The sequence below is a fragment of the Hippoglossus hippoglossus genome, chromosome 18 (assembly GCF_009819705.1).
Source record: "Hippoglossus hippoglossus isolate fHipHip1 chromosome 18, fHipHip1.pri, whole genome shotgun sequence".
Lineage (NCBI taxonomy): Eukaryota > Metazoa > Chordata > Actinopteri > Pleuronectiformes > Pleuronectidae > Hippoglossus > Hippoglossus hippoglossus.
In genome coordinates, this window is record NC_047168.1 from 8,409,076 (window position 1) to 8,429,789 (window position 20,714).

General features: G+C 42.1%; 2 protein-coding genes across 10 annotated transcripts in view; one reads left to right on the top strand and one right to left on the bottom strand.

Moving 5' to 3' along the window:
- The window catches only part of kcnip4 (Kv channel interacting protein 4), a 140,514-nt gene that overhangs the window by 118,678 nt on the left and 1,122 nt on the right, over positions 1–20,714 (top strand). For 7 of the 8 annotated variants that reach the window (XM_034568693.1, XM_034568699.1, XM_034568695.1 and 4 more), the window contains 3 exons: positions 982–1,086; positions 1,228–1,290; positions 1,413–1,932. In XM_034568693.1, the coding sequence (XP_034424584.1) occupies positions 982–1,086; positions 1,228–1,290; positions 1,413–1,460 (216 nt within the window). In that variant the 3' untranslated portion in view covers positions 1,461–1,932. Of the gene's footprint in view, positions 1–981; positions 1,087–1,227; positions 1,291–1,412; positions 1,933–20,714 lie in introns of those variants that run through there. The other variant, XM_034568694.1, reaches the window with a different exon arrangement.
- Positions 4,264–20,049, bottom strand: sec24d (SEC24 homolog D, COPII coat complex component). Of its 2 annotated transcripts, none has more exons than XM_034568687.1 (23): positions 19,962–20,049; positions 18,811–19,018; positions 18,271–18,373; positions 17,797–17,933; positions 17,315–17,599; positions 16,816–16,937; positions 16,369–16,480; positions 15,316–15,443; positions 13,741–13,879; positions 13,482–13,597; positions 12,717–12,841; positions 10,902–11,093; positions 10,527–10,620; positions 9,659–9,775; positions 9,308–9,478; positions 8,660–8,756; positions 8,412–8,557; positions 8,185–8,323; positions 7,539–7,657; positions 7,208–7,387; positions 6,721–6,912; positions 6,247–6,336; positions 4,264–5,890 (listed from the first exon to the last, which is right to left on the bottom strand). In XM_034568687.1, the coding sequence occupies exons 2-23, from the start codon at positions 18,959–18,961 to the stop codon at positions 5,750–5,752; spliced, it is 3,096 nt and encodes a 1,031-aa protein (XP_034424578.1). In that variant the 5' UTR covers positions 18,962–19,018; positions 19,962–20,049; the 3' UTR covers positions 4,264–5,749. The 2 variants fall into 2 exon arrangements, with proteins under 2 accessions (XP_034424578.1, XP_034424579.1); XM_034568688.1 differs by having other exon boundaries at positions 5,700–5,890; positions 10,527–10,627; positions 10,909–11,093.

Genomic DNA, 20,714 nt, shown 5'->3' on the forward strand with positions numbered 1-20,714 from the left:
AGTGGAATGAATGTCCTGTTCTCCATCTTATTTTCTTTTCCCGTCTTTATTGTCATCGTGATAGTGTAGAGATCATGTATGTAAAGACGGATTGGTCAGCAGCGTCTCTATCACCACCTGGTGGCTGGCCGCAGCATAGTTTATTAATCCCTTGTTTGTATCTTGGATACTTTGGCTTCATTTCTAGATAGGAAGAGGAGATGTGTCGTCCATTTTTACATACAGTCTATGGTGTAGGTAGAATCAGCCTTAATGTCATGCGTTGTCATGGCGATCCATCCAATGACTGTTGGGATATTTCAGTCTGGACTAAAGCGATGGTCTGACCAACAAATTGTTGTATCCACGGTAGCAGATATTTTTAAAAATTACATTTTAAAAATGAAGGAGCCACATCCACAAACTCGTTGTAAATATTTTATCGTTCGCAGTGACGGGGAGTGACGTAATAAAAATGATCCAAGTTGAATTTGATTGACATAAAGGTCAGTGCAGCGGCGTCAGAAATCTTGGTTTCACTTCATATTTTTCCCGCATCCCACCCTGTAGTGGCCCCTCCCCCTTTTAGAGAACCACCGCGTGGACCATTGTTTCTCTTCATTTGAACACATGTGAGATTCCATTCACTCCACTGTAATTGCAGCCAAAGCCGGGAACACAGGGATACTATAAAAACCTCACCACATCCATCTGTCCATTATCTTTACAGTTTATCCTCTTGAGGGCTGGGGGGGGGGGTGGGGCTGGTTACAACATATAGACACAAACAACCATTCACACCTACGGTCAATTCAGAGTCTCCAATTATCCTTAAAAGCCCCAAACTCCACAGAAATAGATCCTGAACCAAGAACCGTAAAACTAAAATGATCTTGGTGAGCGGTGGGTGAGCGGTGGGTGAGTTTCCTGTGTCATGTGCATGCACTGACCCCCCCCCCCCCCCCCCCCCCCCCCCCCCCCTCTCCTCTGTGCTTTACACAGGAAATGCTGGACATCATGAAGGCCATCTACGACATGATGGGGAAATGCACGTACCCCGCCCTCAGGGAGGAGACGCCTCGTCAGCACGTGGAAGTTTTCTTTCAGGCAAGTGCGGCGCCGGCAGCAGCACAGACAACACAGACAACACAGACAACATGGCTGTCACAGTGAAGAGGCTTTAGCAGAACTTAACTCGCTTTTCATCTCTCTCTCTCTCTCTCTCTCTCTCTCTCTCACCGACAACAGAAGATGGATAAGAATAAAGACGGAGTGGTAACCATAGACGAGTTCATCGACTGCTGCCAAAATGTAAGCTGGATGCCCCCCCCCCCGCCCCCCGACACGTCTGCTCCCACCGCTGCTGGCACACTTCTCATTACATTGTTTATCTTTCTCTCCCTCTCTCTCTCTCTCTGTCCGTCTGTCTGCAGGATGAAAACATCATGAGATCAATGCACCTCTTTGAAAACGTTCTCTAGCTTTCGGCCGAGCGTCGGAGAACAACACCATCTTTAGCTCGGCCCAATAACAACGTACTGTGTACAGTGTGCTATGCAGAACCTTTGATCATAGACTAAGCTATTGTCCACGACTGGGGGGCCACGGGCAGGAGCACGCTGGGGAACACTCTGGAATCCAGTCGCCTTTTCCGAACGCGATATTGGAAAAATTAACGACGAAAAAAGTTAATTGAAAGGACAGAAAAAAATAACGGTTTTCTGCAGCTCCGGTTTGAAAATTTCACTTCAAGGTTTATTTCCACCATCTGTCTCCGGAGTCGTGTTTGTTTCTTTCTGTTTGCCGTCTGTAAACTGTGTTAGCCTTCAATGTTGGAAACACACTGGGAATAAGGAGGGTCTGGGCTGGTTTTCTTTTCCGTCGCAGCTTTGACTTGTTTTATGTGCTGCCAAGTGAAATCACTGTGACTTTTAACGGCATCACCAGAAAAAAGAGGGAAAACAAACAGGAAATCATGTTTCAACATTCCAGACTGGGGGTTTGATTCCAGAGTGTTCCTACGCTTTGCTCTTTTGAAGGAAAAAAAACACATTGTACCATTTTAAAATTGTATATACTATAGGTAATATATATATATGAACTCTATGAGAAACTTTAGTTCATGTTTACTTGCCAACGAGGATGAGACGACACGAGGACACTGATGTCAAAATCGGACCATGACGCGGGCGGTTTGTCCACAGAAGCACACCGGTAGCTCCATTTACCCATGAGTATAAAATCGGGCGGGTTAAATAAATGCTGCTTCCAGTGTATTTCATTTCACCCTGTGTATGTATATGATCTGTAAAGTAAACCATCTATCAGTTTTTTTATTTTTATTTCAGTTTCTGAAGCACTGAGAGGAGTTTACACTGAGAGGAGTGTCCGAGGTTATTTATATGGTGTTTTGGCCGTTGTTTAAAAAAACACTGTCAGTTGTACGGTATTCAAATGAAAATTCACTTTTCACATAATTCACTGTTTTTCATAAGACAAACAGCAGCGAGGTTCGGTTGATGGGTACAAACTATTTTGCTCGTCATGTTCTGGGTTCCTGCTGCTTTCCAACTCTCCTGTGGGCTCGGGTCCAGCTCCTCCCCCCCCCCCGACCATTCAGCCTGATTGGTTCCTGCTGCCTTTGATTAAAGCATTGATTGGCCCCAAATGTGTGCAAAACAAAAGGCATGCTGGGCAGGAGTTCACCGACTCGCTCATGGGAAACTACTGAGGTACTGCCAACTGCAAGTGTCTGGATGTAATGTGAGTAATGAGTGTTTCTGGCTGCGGCCGCAAATCTGAGTTACACCTGATAATCAGTTTGATGCATTTGACAGTTTATCATGTTGTTTTTCATCATCATTACACTATGAGCAGAAATCTGAGTCACAAACTTAAAGGAAAGTCATGTTGGTTCATTTATTCAGCAAAGAAAATGGCAGGTTCTTCCCATTTGTATTCTTTTTAACTCGTGTTTCCCGGAGATGAGATGATGTGTATATTTCCATCAAGAAATAGCATCGAACCTGACGTTCTGTTTATTTGTGTTTTGTGTGCCTTGCTGTTTGTAAAACTGTAAGTTCATGTTTTTATTCTCGGTACGTAACTGTATTAAAAATAGGGGGGATACAAATCACTTTTAAAACATCCCGGCGGATGCAGATACTATTTTCTGAAAAAGTAAATTGTAGGACATTTTTACATCTCTTCTGTAAATAGGATCCGAAGCATCCGAGGCGCTGGTCACACACTTTGGTGTTTGTCTTAGAGAATATTTTGTAGTACTGTGATAGGTGGGAAAACACAGTATTTATTCATGTAAATGGACAAAACATCTGTCACGTTAAGATCTCACAAGACCACAGTGATCGGGCCGCAGCTTTTCCTTCGGCTGTGCATTTCTTATGATGGCGCATGTGGAATTGTTGGGTTTGACTGAAATTAATCCTCGACTGTATATTCCGAAATGTCTTTTGTATGCTCGTCCATGACCTTTTAGAAGTAGTTTATTACCCAATAAGAGCAGAGCATGTGTGAGGATGAAAAAGTGCATTGTTCCTTTTTTTTTTTGTGTCTGACTGAAGAGCGGTTGTCTGGTGCCCCCTTGTGGCGACAAGAAGATGGCACACGCTGAGGCAAAATATTGCCAGTTGGACTGGATTTAACAAACAAAACAAAAATAAATTCTACATCTACAGACGTTTTGTGTATGTTTGCTGTATATGGAGAAATTAAAGAGTAAATATCAAGGTTATTGCTCATGTAAGATCAGGTCTTTGTAGTTTTGCCTGTATGTACTTTATTGGATAGTGTGCAATGGGTTTCTAATTGTAAATATCCACCAATCAGCAATTTGAGCGTTTAAATTATGGTTAGCGAGCTCATTCGATAATGTCAGGAGAACATATTCCTACTTACAGATCTGTAACTTTATCATTTATCTCAAACTGTAGGTGTCAACGTTTAAAAAAAAAAACAATGTCAGCAGCAACAGTTTTTGCAACAGCAAAGATTTAATTAGACAAAGTTTTCTTTAGGGTTTGGAATGAAAGTACTGGGCCACGCCAATCCATCATCTCCCACAATTCCACTCAAAACAAACAAACAAAACCCAGAACATCCATCTTTCCAGTTCAACTCGAATCATTGCTCCCAACTAAAAAATGGAAAGGTACTGAAATTACCTGAGATACGTTTTGCATATAAAACCAAATACTGAAGATGGACTTAAATCAGCCACGGACGTTAAAAGGGACATATACATTTGGACATCATTTTTTTCCCCACAACTACATGTATTATATCAACTTAAGGCAGATAGGAATATCTTTGACAACACAAGTTGCGCATTTCATGTACAAAAAAGACCTCGTGGGCCACACACACAAGATGGTCCGATATTTGTCAAATGAAGAATCTGCATTGCAAAGAAATGATCAACCGGTATAAAAAAAAACAAGCAAGGCAATGCAGAATGATGATATAACTCGTTAACTATGAAATCTTACAAGTTTATTTGAGTAATAAAAGTAAATTACTACATTTGAACCGTGAGCTGAAGTCTGATTGTCAGTCCAGACAGAAGATTTTAAATCGCTGGCGCTGTTTTTTCGTATTTTTGTAAGTTGCTTGTCAAAATATATCTCTCCAACAAGAATAAATAACAAAGTTTAATGTGACAGTTCGAGGGAAAAGCTTGATACGTGGCCCCTGTCACATCGTCTTCTCTCTGGGCATCATGTTAAGTCCTTTTACTCGATACCATTATAAATGGTTTTAGTTTTTTTTACGACCTATTCGGACTCTTCTACAGGGAAAAGTGGAGTTTCTCTTGTTTCCTTTGTGGAGCCACAGCTGCGTTGGTTTCCCTGTAATCTCAGAACACCAGAACAGTTTCTGCGTCACTGCACATTGTGAAGATCAAGTCTCGGCCATAAAAGGTCAAAGAATCTTTTTTCTCTTTTCTTTGGTGTGGGCCTGTGTGAATCAAATGCTTCTCATTACTCACGGTGTAATGACGGGGAAAAACACTTTATCCTGCCAATGTTTCTGCTAAATTATGAAATAACCGACTACCGCAGATACATTGACTAAAGGTTAATGACATGAGAGAGATAATGAGATAAAATGCAGAAAAGAAATTAAATATTATAAATTGTCTTACAGAGTTTATTGTTTAAAATGAAATCAATATTTTAAAATGAGATTCTGAGAACTCTTTAAATATTAAGTCTTTATCTGAGGGTAACGAATACTGGCAAACATCTACAAATAACCCCCCGTGTTATCCAGACGCTGTAAATCTACATAGTGAAATGAAAAAGGGCTTAAATCAACTTAAACACAGTGGAGATAGATGCTCTATTGCTTATGCCAGTGGGCTTTCTGCCAAAATGCATTTCAGCCGCAGGCACTGATGTTATTACCGTCTCCACTGTCCATCACGCCAAGTATCCAATGCGGGAAACACGAGATGTGTTGTCCATTTAATTCTGACAGATTTACTCGGAAGCTCCTCGAGCGACAAGTCGTTATTTGGAGATCATACCGTGTGTGTATGTGAAAGGCAGCTGTGGACACTGGAGGAGGAATCTCCCGGATCCTTGTTCCCTCTTGTCTTTTTATAAAACCCCATAAAAAGCACTGTCCTGACAATTTCAAATGGACTGACCCTGTGAGATCTGTGCACGGTCCATTAGATCCTGTGTTTTCTACCCGGATGGGTAGAAAACATGGGGACACTTGAGGACACGGGCGTTTGGACTTTAAATTAGGTGAGCAGCTGCCTGATCTCCCGGTGAACGTGGCAAAGGAAGTCTTGGTAGGAGGCGCCGCCGAGCAGACTTTTATCCTCCACGAGGAACTGACGGAATAACAGCTCGGGCTTGTCCTTCTGCCTCACGATGACGAGCTGAGCGGAGAGGAAACAGATTCCATTTAAAATGCAGTCACTAGTGGCACAATGACATTTTGGACGTAAAGAAATATAAGTTGCATTGTTGACATTTGACAAAGTTAATGTGGTTGAAATATGGATCCTTAAATTGTGCTTTGGGAAAAGAATGGGTCCTTGGGGCGTCTTGTATTTACATACTAAATCCACCAGGGGGAGGCAGAGGTCATGGAAAAGCTCCATAGTATTTATCTTTGGCGGTTTTCCACTACCAAAGTGTTACGTCTTGAATTAACTTCAACTGTCTGAGGGCAAATAGTTTTTTAAAGCACAAAATGGACTAAGTTGCTGGTTTACAATAATCGTTTGCTTACCTTCATGGAGTTCGGCCTCTTTTCAAGCAGGCCATTGATGATAGATCGGACTTTCTTTGACAGTGGGTTGTCCAGCTCTGGCAGCGAAAACTGAAAAAAGAACAATTACAAGGTTTGTCAATGAAAAATCAAATATCTCATTTAAGGCTGGAAAACAAGTTGTGATTTTTATTTACTTATTTTATTAACACCAGTGAACTTCAAACGCTGTTAATGATTTTCTGCCTCCTTCCCCACGTGGACCAGAACAACATGTTTTACGTTTGTCTTGGAAAAATAAATATCTCTGTTTGAACCCGGCATGAGGTTTACATATTTTAGAACTATTGTTGACTTCATCAGGGTAGAACACTTTACAGGTTACACATGTGAAGCTGTTCTACTTCCTGGCTGCATCAAAGGATTCATATTGTACTGTTTTATCTGGTTTATAAGTGTGTGTGAGATCTAAGTGCTATTTAAATGAATTCTGACCATGTTTGCTTGCAGGTGGGCGAGGGAGGGCAGGTTGAAGATGCTCTGGATGATGTCAGGGGGGCTTGCTTGGCCCAACCACAGAAACACGGAGTGGCCGTTCTCCAGCAGGAACATGCCAGAGTCGGCAAGAGACTCCTCTGAACAGCGCACCGAAGCGGGCAGAGCATCGCCTCCAACGTCCACGTTGTGCTTTTAAAAAGAAAAAACACAGAGTTGATTAAGATTTCAACAGAGTCTGACGTTTCCCACTGAAATGGTAAAGTTCGAAAAGTACTTTGGTCAAACTTGGGAAACTGACTTTTGGCCTTTTTAACTTTCAAACCTTTTACCAACACAAAAACCTATACAACAGCATGGAACAGGAAAAAGCATTGAATGTCTTGTTTAAGAGAATATTCAGGATGAGATAAATGAGTATGCAGGGCCTTATCTCGACAGTATGACTGAAAACCAAGCATGGAAACAAAGTTAGTGTGACCCTCACCAGTGGGATGAGGCGAGGGTAGAGCAGCAGCTGTGTGTCCTCCACCCCCATGGCCATGACCGACTGCCTCAGATGGGCCCTGTCGTCTGTCGAGAGCTCCGTGCTAGACACCAAGGGGGCTGTTTTCATCAGGCTGTTCATGTAGACTGGGAACACCTTCATGGTGCTCGGCAGGATCAGCTAAATATGGACACATGCATAACAATGTTTAGTGACATACATAATAGATGTCCTTGTGAAATAACAATTACAGACACGTCAAACCTAAACGTATCTTGTTGTGACGTCAAATCAAAGACTGCCTGCATTACAGGTGCCACTCCGCACTGACCTGGCTGGCGGCGGAAGGGGTGGCGCAGTTCTTCCTGTAACAGGCCAACATGTGGGCTGTCTGGTTGACCAGGATTTCCCTCACATTCTTTAGAGGCTGGCTCAATATGGCACGGTAAGCTGAGTGGGCACGGGAAAAACAGTGAAAATACGAGAGAGGGGGAATGGGGAAGAAAAGAGTTAATAAGAAAGAGGAATAAACCGCAAAAAGGAGGATTTTAAATTGGGAAGAGGGAGTACAAGGGAGATTAGCAGGGAAAGAAGGCAACTCGACATCAGGACTACAACTAAGTTTTATGGCAGGCTTTGTGTTATCTGTTCCTAATTTGAAACATGTGTTCCTTACTTTCACAGCTCATTCTTCTTTTCCTCACAAGTCGGTGAGCATTAGCTCTGCATCAGCAGGCTACGTCTGCACTACATTACACCCCCCCAAAATAAAGAGCGCTGACTCTATAGGAAGGCTGCCTCCTTTAATAATGGACTGTTCATAGATCATAAGATGGAAAGTACAGAATTTCTGCATTTGGCCGTAAAAAAAAAAAGTGCTTTAAATGCAAACTTGACGTGAAAGACAAAATGATAGCATTCGTGTGGGGGAAACTATCATAGTTCCCTTTTCTCATTAAATGTAAAAGGCCAGTCACCTGATTTGGCAAAGAAGTTGATGAGCGAGTCCGTCTCGCAGCCCTTGTACAGCTCTGACAACTGCGAGCTGCAGTTCAGACTGAGGTTGTGGATACGCAGGCGTCGCTGGCCGCTGATGGTGGTGTACAGGAAGGCACACTGGGAAAAGACACGTGCAAACAGATGTTAGAAGCAGACCTTGGAGATTTCATATCTGACGGACAGAAAGGAAAAAGACATAAGCTACCTGCACGAGTGCTCCGGTCTCCTCGCTGAGCGTATCGTCGTGCTTGAACTCGACGGTCAAGGCCTTGTCACAGTCCACGGCCGCCATCTCAACATCTGTGGTGTTGTTCATGTGGATGGCACCGAAGAAGTCTGTGGCTCTGAAGCCTGAAGACAGAAACGTGAAGTACAGGGAGGTCAAACCTTATAGCACAAGGATAATCTTGTCTAATTAAGACACCAGATGGAAAATCCTGCACTATTCCTTACCTGTACTGGTGCGAACACGCATGATGGCGTCAAATCCGATGCTCTTCTGCACATCTTTCCTGAGGTCTCTCAGGAAATGCTCCCCATCTGTCTCCACCTGGAAAGAAGAAGTGCACTTGGGTGAGCAGCCGATCCGGCATGTGATCTGCATAAGCTCTAACCAGCAGGTGGCAGTATTGTCAATAGTTGATCTACACTGTCAATGACACGGTGGCTCATAAATTAACCTCAATACAAGTAATTTAATTTAAAACCAAGAAAAGCTTTACTGAAACATCATTCTGGCCAAAAGTAAGAAATATAAATGAACACTAGAATTGAAGATTTAAGTGTTTTATGTGTAATGCCTACATTGCAGTGTTATTAATGAAGTATGTCAGTGTTTGTTTAGACAATGTGCGTGTTCAACAGAACAGTACTTCTTTGGTCTGTGGTGTGTTTGTACAGCTTGGAGCCGTTTCCCATGCTTGTTGCACTATTCCTTTCGGGCAGTTATATTAAACTGTGGGTACCATGCCAATGTTATTATGTGTACACAGAAAGGTTTTATAAGCTGCAGATGCCTTCGCCCGTGAAGTTATTGCTTCATATCGTAATTACAAGAAATAAAAACTGAAAAAATGTTTGTCCATATACTGTATCTTGTACCTGAAAGTTGTTGTACTTGTAAACGGAGCCTCCGGTGTGCGAGGGCACATCACCCATGGTTGCCAAGTCGAGGTACTGGCTGGGGAAGAGGAAGAGATCCACGCAGCAGCCCTGTGCCACACAGTCCTTCGACAGTTGCTCATACACTCCTTTCTGAGGCTGGAACAGGTTCTATGAGAAAACAGACAATCCTGCTGGGTAAGTCAGCAGTCCCCTCAGATCAGTGTAAATTTAATCATTTTCAAAATAAAATCTAAACCCTCTTGACAGAAGAGGGTATGTTATTAAAAAAAAAAAAAATTCCGCCAGTCAAGTCCACTCAACACAATAAAAAAAAAAAAAACGACTCACTTTCTCTTTCTCTGTGTTGACCAGCTTTTTGTCATCCCTGTTCTTGAGTTTGCCAGGAGCCTCGGCCGTGGGCATGGAGGAGTGGAAGAGGAAGATCTTTCCGCTACATTCTGCGGCCTGGAGGTGGCAGAGTGACGAGAGAGGGGAAAGATGAAATCTCCAAAAGAAGGTCAAACTAAAAGGTGTGTAGTGTGTTCTTTCCTGATGTGTTGTTTGTAGCAATAGAGTGAAACCATGAAGGGGGGGGGGCAGTACTCAAATAATTATAATGATAATCATCTTTTATTTTTAAAGCATTACCTTGTGGTTGTCAAATAAACTGATAAAGAGAAGATAAAGACGTGAGCAATACTCTTATTTTGTATTATTAAACACCAAGAGGCATAGAAAAATAAACAAGGCTATTTGCTAGTGTGTAATATTACTGTTTCCAATAAAAAGCTGTGAGAATGTTTCCTTTGGTCTGCGCCAAACACTGACCTCATATCACTGGGAAGGTTTACTGGACTTGAACGTAAACACAAACATCAGGAAAAAGAAAGTTGCTGAATCGAGTTCAGACAAAAGTGCCGAAGTCGTTCCACACATCTGATATGTTTTGACAAATTGAAACGATCTTGTGGGGGTGGTTGCAGTGTATTTTTTTCCTTTCGATTAGCTTTAAATTGACCTCAGGAAAAACACACCATTGTGTGTTTTGGCTTTGGTACAAAGATACAATCTGAGATACAATTAACAAAAAGTCAAATCAACCTAATAGATTTCTTCCATATCTAAAGCTACAGCAGCCTCTCATAGTTCGAGGAGGTTGCTGTAGCCTCCTAATCTTCCACCCAATGCTGACAGATGTCACCGCGTGGGGGCTGACCTTAAATGCCTCCACGCCGGCCTGGATGACGGGAGCAAAGACCGTTTCACTCTCGTTGGTGTCTGCAAACATGTCAGGGATCTGGTCCAGGAGGCTGCAGACAAGGGGACAGGATTATGGCTTGCTCAGCAATTTGCCTGTACTTCACAGTATTTAAGTAAAAACCTCCAATATTGATTTCTATATTTTGTCTTTCTCGGGCATAATCTTTTACTTAAAAAATGTTGTTCTTTAAATATTCAACTGAAGCCTTGTTAACCTCGAAGCAAAAAGTAAAACTTATGTAGAGATAACATGGATCAAACTGTTGGGGATAACTTGTCAACTTCTTAACCGGAACATTTTCCCCAAAACTAACAATGAGTTGCTTCTTACTTTACGATAACAGCCCTCGACTCCTGGAAGTTGACGAGGAAGCCGTCAAGCAGCGGGACGAACACGTCCTCCGTGTCCGACACCACCATCATCTGGGGCTGGGCCAAAGCGCTCTTCACGTTGTAGAAGTGCAGGACCTTGTTGTAGGTGACGAAGCCCACTTTAATCGCCGAGCTCTCCTCACCTTCCTCTCTGGTAAGGGAGAAGAGACAAGGGTCTGTGAACTTCAGTGTGTTCTGGGACATCATTGGAAATGTTTATTCAAATGTCTGCAGTGGATAAATTCAATTTTGTTCGAGACAAGTCACCCTGAGTTCACTGCTTGGATCCCACTGCATGTCTACTACATTTTTTTCCTCCCGCAATAACGCAACATAACAGGAAAAAATAGAAGCTGTTATTTAAATATTGAGGAAACTGGTACTTTGAAGCAAGCGAAAACACAGGATGAAAATCTGGGTTTGCACATGACTTTCAAGCACCATTTCAGCTATTAGAAAGTCCTTTCCCAGCCATGGTACATGGTCAAGTATAAACATCCTTTCAGGATTGAAAGAACATCCAATATGGACTTGTTTATGTGTGTGTGTCCATGTCCAAGTAATTTTTGGTTCTTCAAGAAAACAACTAAGCCCATTGACCCATGCCTGCTATTTTCTTTTGCTCTTTCTGTTTCTCACTCTTACAACTTGCGATAGATTATCATTATACATACTATCTATATATAGACTGTATATAAAGATATATACAGTGAATACAGTCTGTGAACCAACTATGCTTCATTTTTGTGTATCGGTGCAACATATAATGGAAAAATAAAACCTCTGACGTTTACCAGAACTCTCTGGATTCGGGTGTGGAACTGGTAGCTCCGCTGAACCAGCACCATACATCAAAACCCTTCACCATCACAGTAATTTAAAAGCATTCCTCACTGACACTGCCAACTGCAGTTTGTCAGCCGCTCTACTTAAATCACGCAGACGCACCGGGGAACATGTAATGTGGTTTCGGAGCAGAACGTATGCCACTGGTTAACTGCGATCCCAGACCCCTATGGGAACATTAGTCATGGGTGCTGTTGGAAATAATAGATTCAGATTTGATGTTATCCTTTCTAATACCAGGCAGAGATTAGAAATACCAACAATGAACATCTGCATTTACTTTAACCAGACGCAGGCTTTATTTTGAGTGAACGTGCCAAACACTGCAGAATTATACGAAGCATATCAAACTGCAGTGTGTCTAATGCCTTTAATTTAGTGCCTGTACAAACAAAAGAGAAGATTCAAACGCAGCTGAAGAGATGATGTCATGGCATCACACAAATATGGAAATATTGTTGCTGGTGCTAATAAAGCAAAGCGAAGGAACCAGGTGAGGTAAATCATCTTCTCCTGCCACGATCAATCAAAAAAACTCACTTCCGGAACAACCGTTACCACAAATACCGGAGCCATCTGTACAGCTATTTCTTTTTTGTTTTGTTTTGTTTTTCTTTCACATGCCTGCACTATAATATTTTCCGTTCTTGGCAGCCGCGGCGCCCTCCTCGACCGATACCGACCATCTGCAAAACGTCATGCAGGAATATTCAGCTGATGAGAACAAATAGTTGGCTTGATGTTTAGGACTTTAGGGATGTCCTATTTTGGCAAAGTGCATGTTGAGTGTGAACAGCATATAGTTCTGCATTTACAACCTGCATATACCCACTCATTTTGGTGTAAAAGAGGAATAAGTAATAAAGCACATATAGTAATATATGTTTACCTGTACTGTGTGAATGTGTGTGTGTGTGTTATCATGTACCTGGGCAGCTTCTCCAGCAGAGTCTTCAGCTCGTCACATATCAGTTTGACCAGGCCACTCTTGACGTTGTTATAGGACACGTCGATCATGAAGATGTAGGCGGGAGGATTCGGACGCTTGTTGTTCTGCGGGAGATGAAGGTAGAGGGTGAGATTAATTTTGACTTGACAGGAATGCAGCATAAAATACCTTATTTCAAAATGAAATGAGGAAATAAGTGTCTGGTGCAAACAAATGATTCCTCTTTTTAGTCCTGTATTCAGTTTTTAAGGGTCTTAGGGTGCAAACCCTGGAGTCTTCCACCTCAAGTTTCTGTTATTAGTTCCCAAACAACCAGAGCTGGTGTAGCTGTAAGAAGACTGTGCCAGGTATGAATTCCTTAATGGAGGTTAATGGCAGTGGAGTGTGTGTCAGTAAGACACTGTTATGTTTCCACAGTTACGAGCCACGACACGACACTCACCTTGCAGGCTTTTGTTTAATCGCTGGCCCACAGAGAGTGTTTATAAGTCTCAATAAACAGAGCAAAAAAAAAGTAGGCCAGTGGAGTGACTCAGCTTTGCCAATGTACTCTGACCCTCTGATGTTGTTCTCAACAGCCGCAGCCTCCATGGGGACACAGTTGATTTGTATGTCTTTTTTTTTTTTTTTTTTTTTCAGTGCATAGTAGACAAACCCTGAATTCATCAACTTGTCTCTCTCTTGTCTATAAACTCAAACTATCAACTTAATGCACTCTGTGGTGTGTATTGAGAAGTGCTGTACCTTGCAGTAGTCAATGGTGGCTGTAAACTCGTAGGATCCCAAGGACAACTCAGGCCTCTCGTAGAAGTCCACCCTACGGCCCATGTGGTCAAGATGTTGGAAGAAGAAGGCTGGCACTGGGGTAGGACAACAAAATATGTGAATCACAAAGTTTGCATAATATATTGATAGAGTTTTTAACTTTTTTGTTATTTAAATCAAACGCATGTTTCTCTTCTTTTTTTGCCTAAGTCTTCAGGATGAAATAGTAGTACTGTACCTTCGTTGACACAGTTGCAGAAAGAGCACTGGTAGCGACGGCCGCCATCGATAAACTGCATGTAGGGACACATGTAGGCTTTGCATCGATTGCAGCGGATGGGGCCCGTCTCACCGTGGTCCACAACATATAGAGGAGTCTAGACACAGACAGGTACACAATACAAGTTCAATTCAAGTTTTCACCCAAATTAATTCTAGGTTTGTTAAAAGGAAATCGATGACTAAACTAAATTCTTCAGTATGTACAGAAAACCATATCTGATACACAGATTATTTATAATGGTTTATTTCTTCTGATGCCGCCCGTGTTTTCAGCAATGCAACATTTAACCATACATGGACCATACTAAATTCTGCTCTGTCTCCATTCCATGGCACCCAAACAATACACACTGCACTTTCATATACAGAACATTTAGTCTCTTATTGAATAAGAATGATGAGCATGAAGCTGTTTAATATATAAACCACAGCGCTGTTACAGAGTTCGCTAACCAAACACTATGTAACACTTTCTATTTAAAGTTCCCTGCGTGGTTTGACACAAAACAAATTGAAAGTATTTGCTTCAAATGAGTTAAAGTGTTTACAGCAGTCCTGCTCAAACTTTTTCTGTCATGTCCTCCACCACTGTTTTTTATCAGCCATTAACAATGATATGGAACGTAACAAAAGGATCCAAATAGATTTTTGGTGAAACAACAATATACACACTTTTGCTAGTTCATTCTTCCCCCGTGTCTAAGGTCATTAAACTTAGTTTCACTCTGTATTTTAATCCTGGTTGTCCACACCCCTCCTGCAGCAGCTTTAGAGGAGCCCACCCCCCAGTTTGAGAACCACTACAGTGTCTAAGAGCTGTTTAACCGGTGCGGTAAACAAAATATGGTGGATGATGAATAAATCAATTGAACATCCAAACACAACACCGTGCTCCTTTGAGTTAGAATAACAAACTCAGTTGGGATTTAGTTTCACTCTTGTATTTCGGGTGGGAATCTGCTCCATGCTGCACTGGCTGGATTCGAGGCAAAAAAGTACAAGACACTTACATCTGATTGCTTTTGTATAAAACCTCCTTTCTTCTCTAGTGGTCTCTGCAGATCTGACATTAGCTAATTAGCCTCAAGCCAGATGAGAGAAAGCCAACATTGCCTAAAAAGGCCGGTTGGTTCCTGGGACACGGCGAGTGTAGGGGGAAAGTATCTAAGACAGGATTCTTGGACCACACGTGATCCAACAGGAGGGTCATTCACCGGACAAATTCACTTTTGTAGTACAAAGAGACATCTATCAGAGAGCTACATTTAGTGGATGCTTTTAACACAAGGTTGACCACCACAAATCTCCATCTGTGGTCAAGACACTGGCATATATTAGCATTTATCATTCTCTGCAAGAGTTGGATATGGAGGATAACTTGACATGAGGCAAATATGATTTTATTTCTTTCACAGCCAAGCTGCAAGGACTCATCTCTTTTTTTTTTGACTGACATTAGCAAGTGATTATGTATTCTTGATCTAATTGAACACGTGATTTATATATATATATATATATATCCACAACTTACCTCATTCTTTGGCAAAGTGGCAAAGGGTTTAATGATGCAAGCCAGGGGCACTTGGCACTGCTTGGCCAGATCGGCGGTGGAGGGGAGGGAGTAGGTGGTGCAGCGCATGAACCTGGGACTGGCATTGCCTGGGATCAGCAAAAACAACTTTCAATGACCTGGATATTATGATTCTTTTCACATAGTTCTGCATTTAAGATTTATTATAATAACTAATAGTCAATATTTATAATCCTCAAGGAGATACCTATTAAAAGCCTTGAACTTAAAGTATGTACCCCAATCCACATAAAAAACTATTGAACCTGATGTGCTCAACTTCTATCAAAAACACAGACATTTAGCGTATTAATAGAAATGAATGGATTTTCACCTACATTTGCAACAGATTACCATCCATTACAAATATCCAGAGCTTTAGCAAATAACATGACCAAAATTAAAGGTCCAGTGTGTAGGATTTAGGTGAAAGAGATCTATTGGCAGGAATTGAATATAAAATAATCATAACGATGTTTTCACTAGAGTGTCATCACCTAAATTGTACAAATTGTTGTTGTCTTTACCCTAGAATGAGCCCTTTATATTTACATCAGGAGCGGCTCCTCTCTACGGAGGCTGCCATGTTTTTTACAGGAGCCCAGACTGGACAAACTAAACAGCTTTTGAGTTTTTATGACAACTGAAGGCTGCCATTGGGGTCTCCTTCATGCTTGGAAGGGGAGGGTGAGGTGAGGGGTATTCAGCTGCACCATGCAACTTCACCACTAGATGTCACTAAATCCTTCACACTGAACCTTGAATAGAGTATATCTCTGCAACAACATGGTAAATATGAATAATCTTGGTATCTATATAAAAGTAACACTAGTGAGGTTTTTACGAGGTGTAAGCATCAGTATAGATGTTGCTAGGTCAGATTAAATTAAGTTGGGAACGCAACATAAATGAAAGATTGTCCGCCTAGACAAAAATACAAAAAGTGAATATTCCCTATGAAATCAAGCAGCTTTAGCCCAAAACATCTAGCAATTAAAGGGTTAATTTGGTTACCCTGGTCCTGTGCTGTGAAGTCAGTGGTGACCAGAGGTGGAACCTGTCCTCTGATGTTTGTGCTGAAGACCTGTCCTCCTTGGTTAGCCTGGTCATCTTGTATGATCTGAGTCTAAAACAGACAAAGTATGTAAATACCATATTTTTAAATGAATATGTAATTAATGCGGAGAGTCTAGCTACATGACATTCTTTGATCATCAACCATTTTCCTGTAAATCTAGATCATTTCCTTTATTATTATCCCATTACCTGAAATATAATTAATAAGAAATGATTAAAAAACTACCTGTAATGTTAACAAAAGAAAATATGTACAGTACATGCCTTTGTCACACACCTTTTGAGGATTTTATAAGCCACTAGCTCAGGACAGAAAATGTAATATGACATATGTGGTATGTTGGTATGTGAAGGAGGTCCCAGGGGGATTAGCTGTCAACTCACTATGCTTGGGATAGAGTCAGGGTCCAGTTTCTTCTGCGGTGGGCCAGCCAGTGCGCCCGGTGTTCCGGGGAAGGCCCCTTGCATGCCCTGCTGGGGCCCAGCCATGTGACCCCCAAACTGACCTGCACATGGACACAAGACATCCTGGCTATTAGAGGGTATTTGTTGGCTTAGGTGTCAAGTATGAACTGTGCTTGAAGCTTTGTTTGTAAGCTGTAGAATAAGTTCTGATCTGACTGCTCAAATACTTCTTCACCAGAAAGACAAATATTTATTCTCCTGTCATCCTTTTGGTTTTATAGAACTATTTGACATACAAAATATTTCTATTATGCAGAGCAACTTCAAAAAAGAAATACACATCACAGACACACTACTACTTTGACCATGTATCTACAGCTATACAACTAATTAAACAAGTAACTAAAACAATCTGATTCTAATACCCCTTGAATGACACATTTTCTTTTTGTTTGTTTGGTGGCAGAGTCTGAGTTACCAGCTTGCTGTGGGTATCCTGGTGGACCAATGGGTCCAGGACCAGGCTGCTGAAAACCTCCGGGGCCTGAAGGCGGTGGGCCGGGAAAAGGACTGCCCATGCCTCCCATGCTCATTTGGGGTGACTGCGGTGGACCCATCTGAGGGGGCATTTGCTGGGATGAGTGGAGTGACTGCTGGCCAGGAAGCATCTGTGGATGGCCCATCGCTGGTGGAGGAGGCGCCTGGAAAGGCTGTTGGGCTACAGAGCCGGTTGGTGGAGGAGGGCTCTGCATGGGCCCTGGGGCTACACAAAGAGGAAAGTTGCAACAATATATTAATCATAGAACTGGTACTTCTGGATCCAGTTTTTTTTCATAGTAAATGTAATAATTTAGTAATGTAGCCATGAAGAGATCCTGTCCAAAGTCATAATCCTCCAAAAAGTGAACATATGTTGCTGTAGGATGAGTAGCAGTGTAAATTTGTAAAAAGCAAACTTACCATAGCTGCCCATGTTCATAGCACTCATCTGATTGGTGAGCTGCTGAGCTGCAGGCGGGGCAGTTGAGGCCATGCTGTTGTATGGGGCATGTGGGGGTTGTCCATAAGCAGGAGATACAGCTGGTGGAGCAGGGTACCTGAGGAGTACAAGGACAGTTACAGCAAGGGTACTGTGGTCTCATATTGATTAAGTGTCTCATGCTAACAGCTGCTAATAACAGTTCATTCAACGTTGGATGATGTCAGTAAAACGAGCAGCACAGTTGCCTGTAAACTTTGCTGTTTTGAAATAATCTGTTAAGACAATTTTAACAATAAAAAGATAAAAACAAATTTAAAGGCCTGTGGAGCATCATCACAGCAAGCCAGTACTTTTTCCTTACCCAGTTAAACAAAGTGATCTAACAACATCCAGTAGTTACTTTACGCATTCTTAACCTATTTGTTTTGATTTCAGAGAAGATTCGCTGTTACCTTTGCGGATGAGCGCCATTCTGCTGGACGTTTGGATTGTACGAACTGCCGACTTGAGGTGGAGGCATGCCGGCAGGAGAGGAAACCGGTGATTTCATCATTCCTGCAGTGAGTGAGATGACACCATCATTTCAGTGCTCGTGTTTGCACTTGACTTAGAGCTTGTTTCAGTGTACAGTTATGAAATATGACAAGAAATTGACTATCTATATTTGCTCGTGCCGTTGGTTCTAAATATGCGTTCTATCACAGTGGTGTAGCAGATGAATTATAAGCTGCAAAAAACTAAGACATCTTATGAGCCATAGTTTGCAAAACATATTATTTGGTTTCTTTCATGCACACAAAACAACCAATGTAATCTCTGAGAGCTGGGAAATTGTAAGGTTCTACTGCTATTATGGAGAAAAAAGTATAATTTACTACAACTGATAAGCTGTAATGCACAGCTTCCACTGGCAAGAGCAGACCCGTTAATTGAAAGCCTGACAACCGTGTAATTTGAGGACCATTCGAAATATAATGGCAAACGGCCTCTACCTGCTGGTGGAGCGGTGAATGCCTGAGGTGGCCCCCCGTAGTGCCCATAGAGGGGCTGTGTAGGACCACTCCCAAATCCACCTTGGTAGCCCCCCATCCCTGGCTGGGCCTGGGAGTACGGGGGTGCGGCGACATAACCCTGCTGACTCATCTCGATGCAACGCCCGTTACTTCCTTCTTCCTTCCAAGACGCATGAGCCTCGACGGCCTGTGAAGTGGAAAAGATAAAAAGTTAAGACAAGAATTCATTTCAAAACAAAGACCTCGTTTTTTCTTTGGGGCGTGGGCAGGAAGAAGATCACAGGACCCACGTACAGTTTGCATCAGGCATTTCTTATTTAAGTTTGTGTATTCGTTGAATGAATCCGGGATGTTTACAAGCCAAATAAGCAACAGCTAATGTTTGACCTCATGCAATCATCGTTACTGGTGTAACATGGACCTTTGGTGTTGCTTATTGAGAGATAAGGCAGTTATCTGTGGCGGGTCAACTTCTCTGTTTTGCTGTCAGCCATTGAAAAACACTTGTTTACAAGTGTTTAACAGTGGATTACAAGCTCTGCTGTCATTTCACACCCAGTACATGGAGACTATCGACTTATATGTCAAGTCTTTTACAAACTTCTAGGAACAGCTGGGTCAACAACAACAACAGCTGTGCTCGACACCCTTGACGCCCTTTATTACAACCCAATAAACCAATTACACAACACATCCCCCCCCCCCCAGCTGATTAAAAAGACATGGATAGAAATCAATACCAGCTGGTAACTGTTCAGCTCAATAGTGAAGTCGTTCTGCCACTTCCCAGATTCTGCCACGTCAAAGGAACCGTTATGAAGCATCCCTACGTGGGTTTTTTTGTGTGGGTTTCATTTACCGATTCACATCCAGCTTCACGCACGTATCCACATCGCAGGTTAACATTTCACCTTTGGCTTTACATCAGAGGAGTGCGACGACGTGACGTGTCTATTAATCACGGAAAGCATCTTGCTAGCAGCGCGGAAATCAACACACAAACTTTTCTCTCCGTTTTTCTTCCAACTCCGCACCGGAAGCGAGAGAATGATTAGGAAGTTGTTGGTGGAGCCGAGCGAGGGGCCGGGTCCACATGTCCGTGTTGTGAACGGTGTCGCAGCGTGATTTACCTGAATGTTCCAGCGGTCCTCTCCTCGGTGGAAGAAGCAGAGTGCCACGTCAAACTCCACCGGAGCGCCGGTCGCTACGTTACGAGGGAAACGAAACACCCGGAGTTTCCGGCGCTCTATTTCAAAATACAAGTCCTTACAGACGAGTAAACGTTCTCGGACGCTATTAAATGAGACACTCAGAAACTTTTTACTTTACAATGCATTTTTCACATCTCTGCAAAAAATGATTTTGCGTTTTGTGCGTCAAAGTATCTCGGTAAAATGGAACGTTGTGCTTTTATGTTGAAAAGCCAATATCCAGGTGGCTGCTTTTGCTCCATCTGCCTCTGACCAACTTCACAGGACACCGAGTAGTGCATGTCGCTGTGCGCATGCGTGAATCAGAGGGCTCCCATACACGTCAGCACAGGTCACTGATCTATAACCATAGTCTGTATAAAGGTCTAGAAGATTGTATATAAGACTGTTTATAAATCTGTATGTAAGTTTATATATAAGACTGTATATAAGACTGTATGTAAGTCTATATATAAGTATGTATGTAAGTCTGTATACAAGTCTATATAAAACTGTATGTAAGTCCATAGATAAGTATGTAAGTCTGTATACAAGTCTATATAAGACTGTATGTAAGTCTATATATAAGTATGTATATAAGTCTGTATATGTCTGTATAAAAGTCTACATAGAAGTCTGTATATTGGTCTGTATGTAAGTCTATAACACACATGTTTTACATTCACCTGCAGT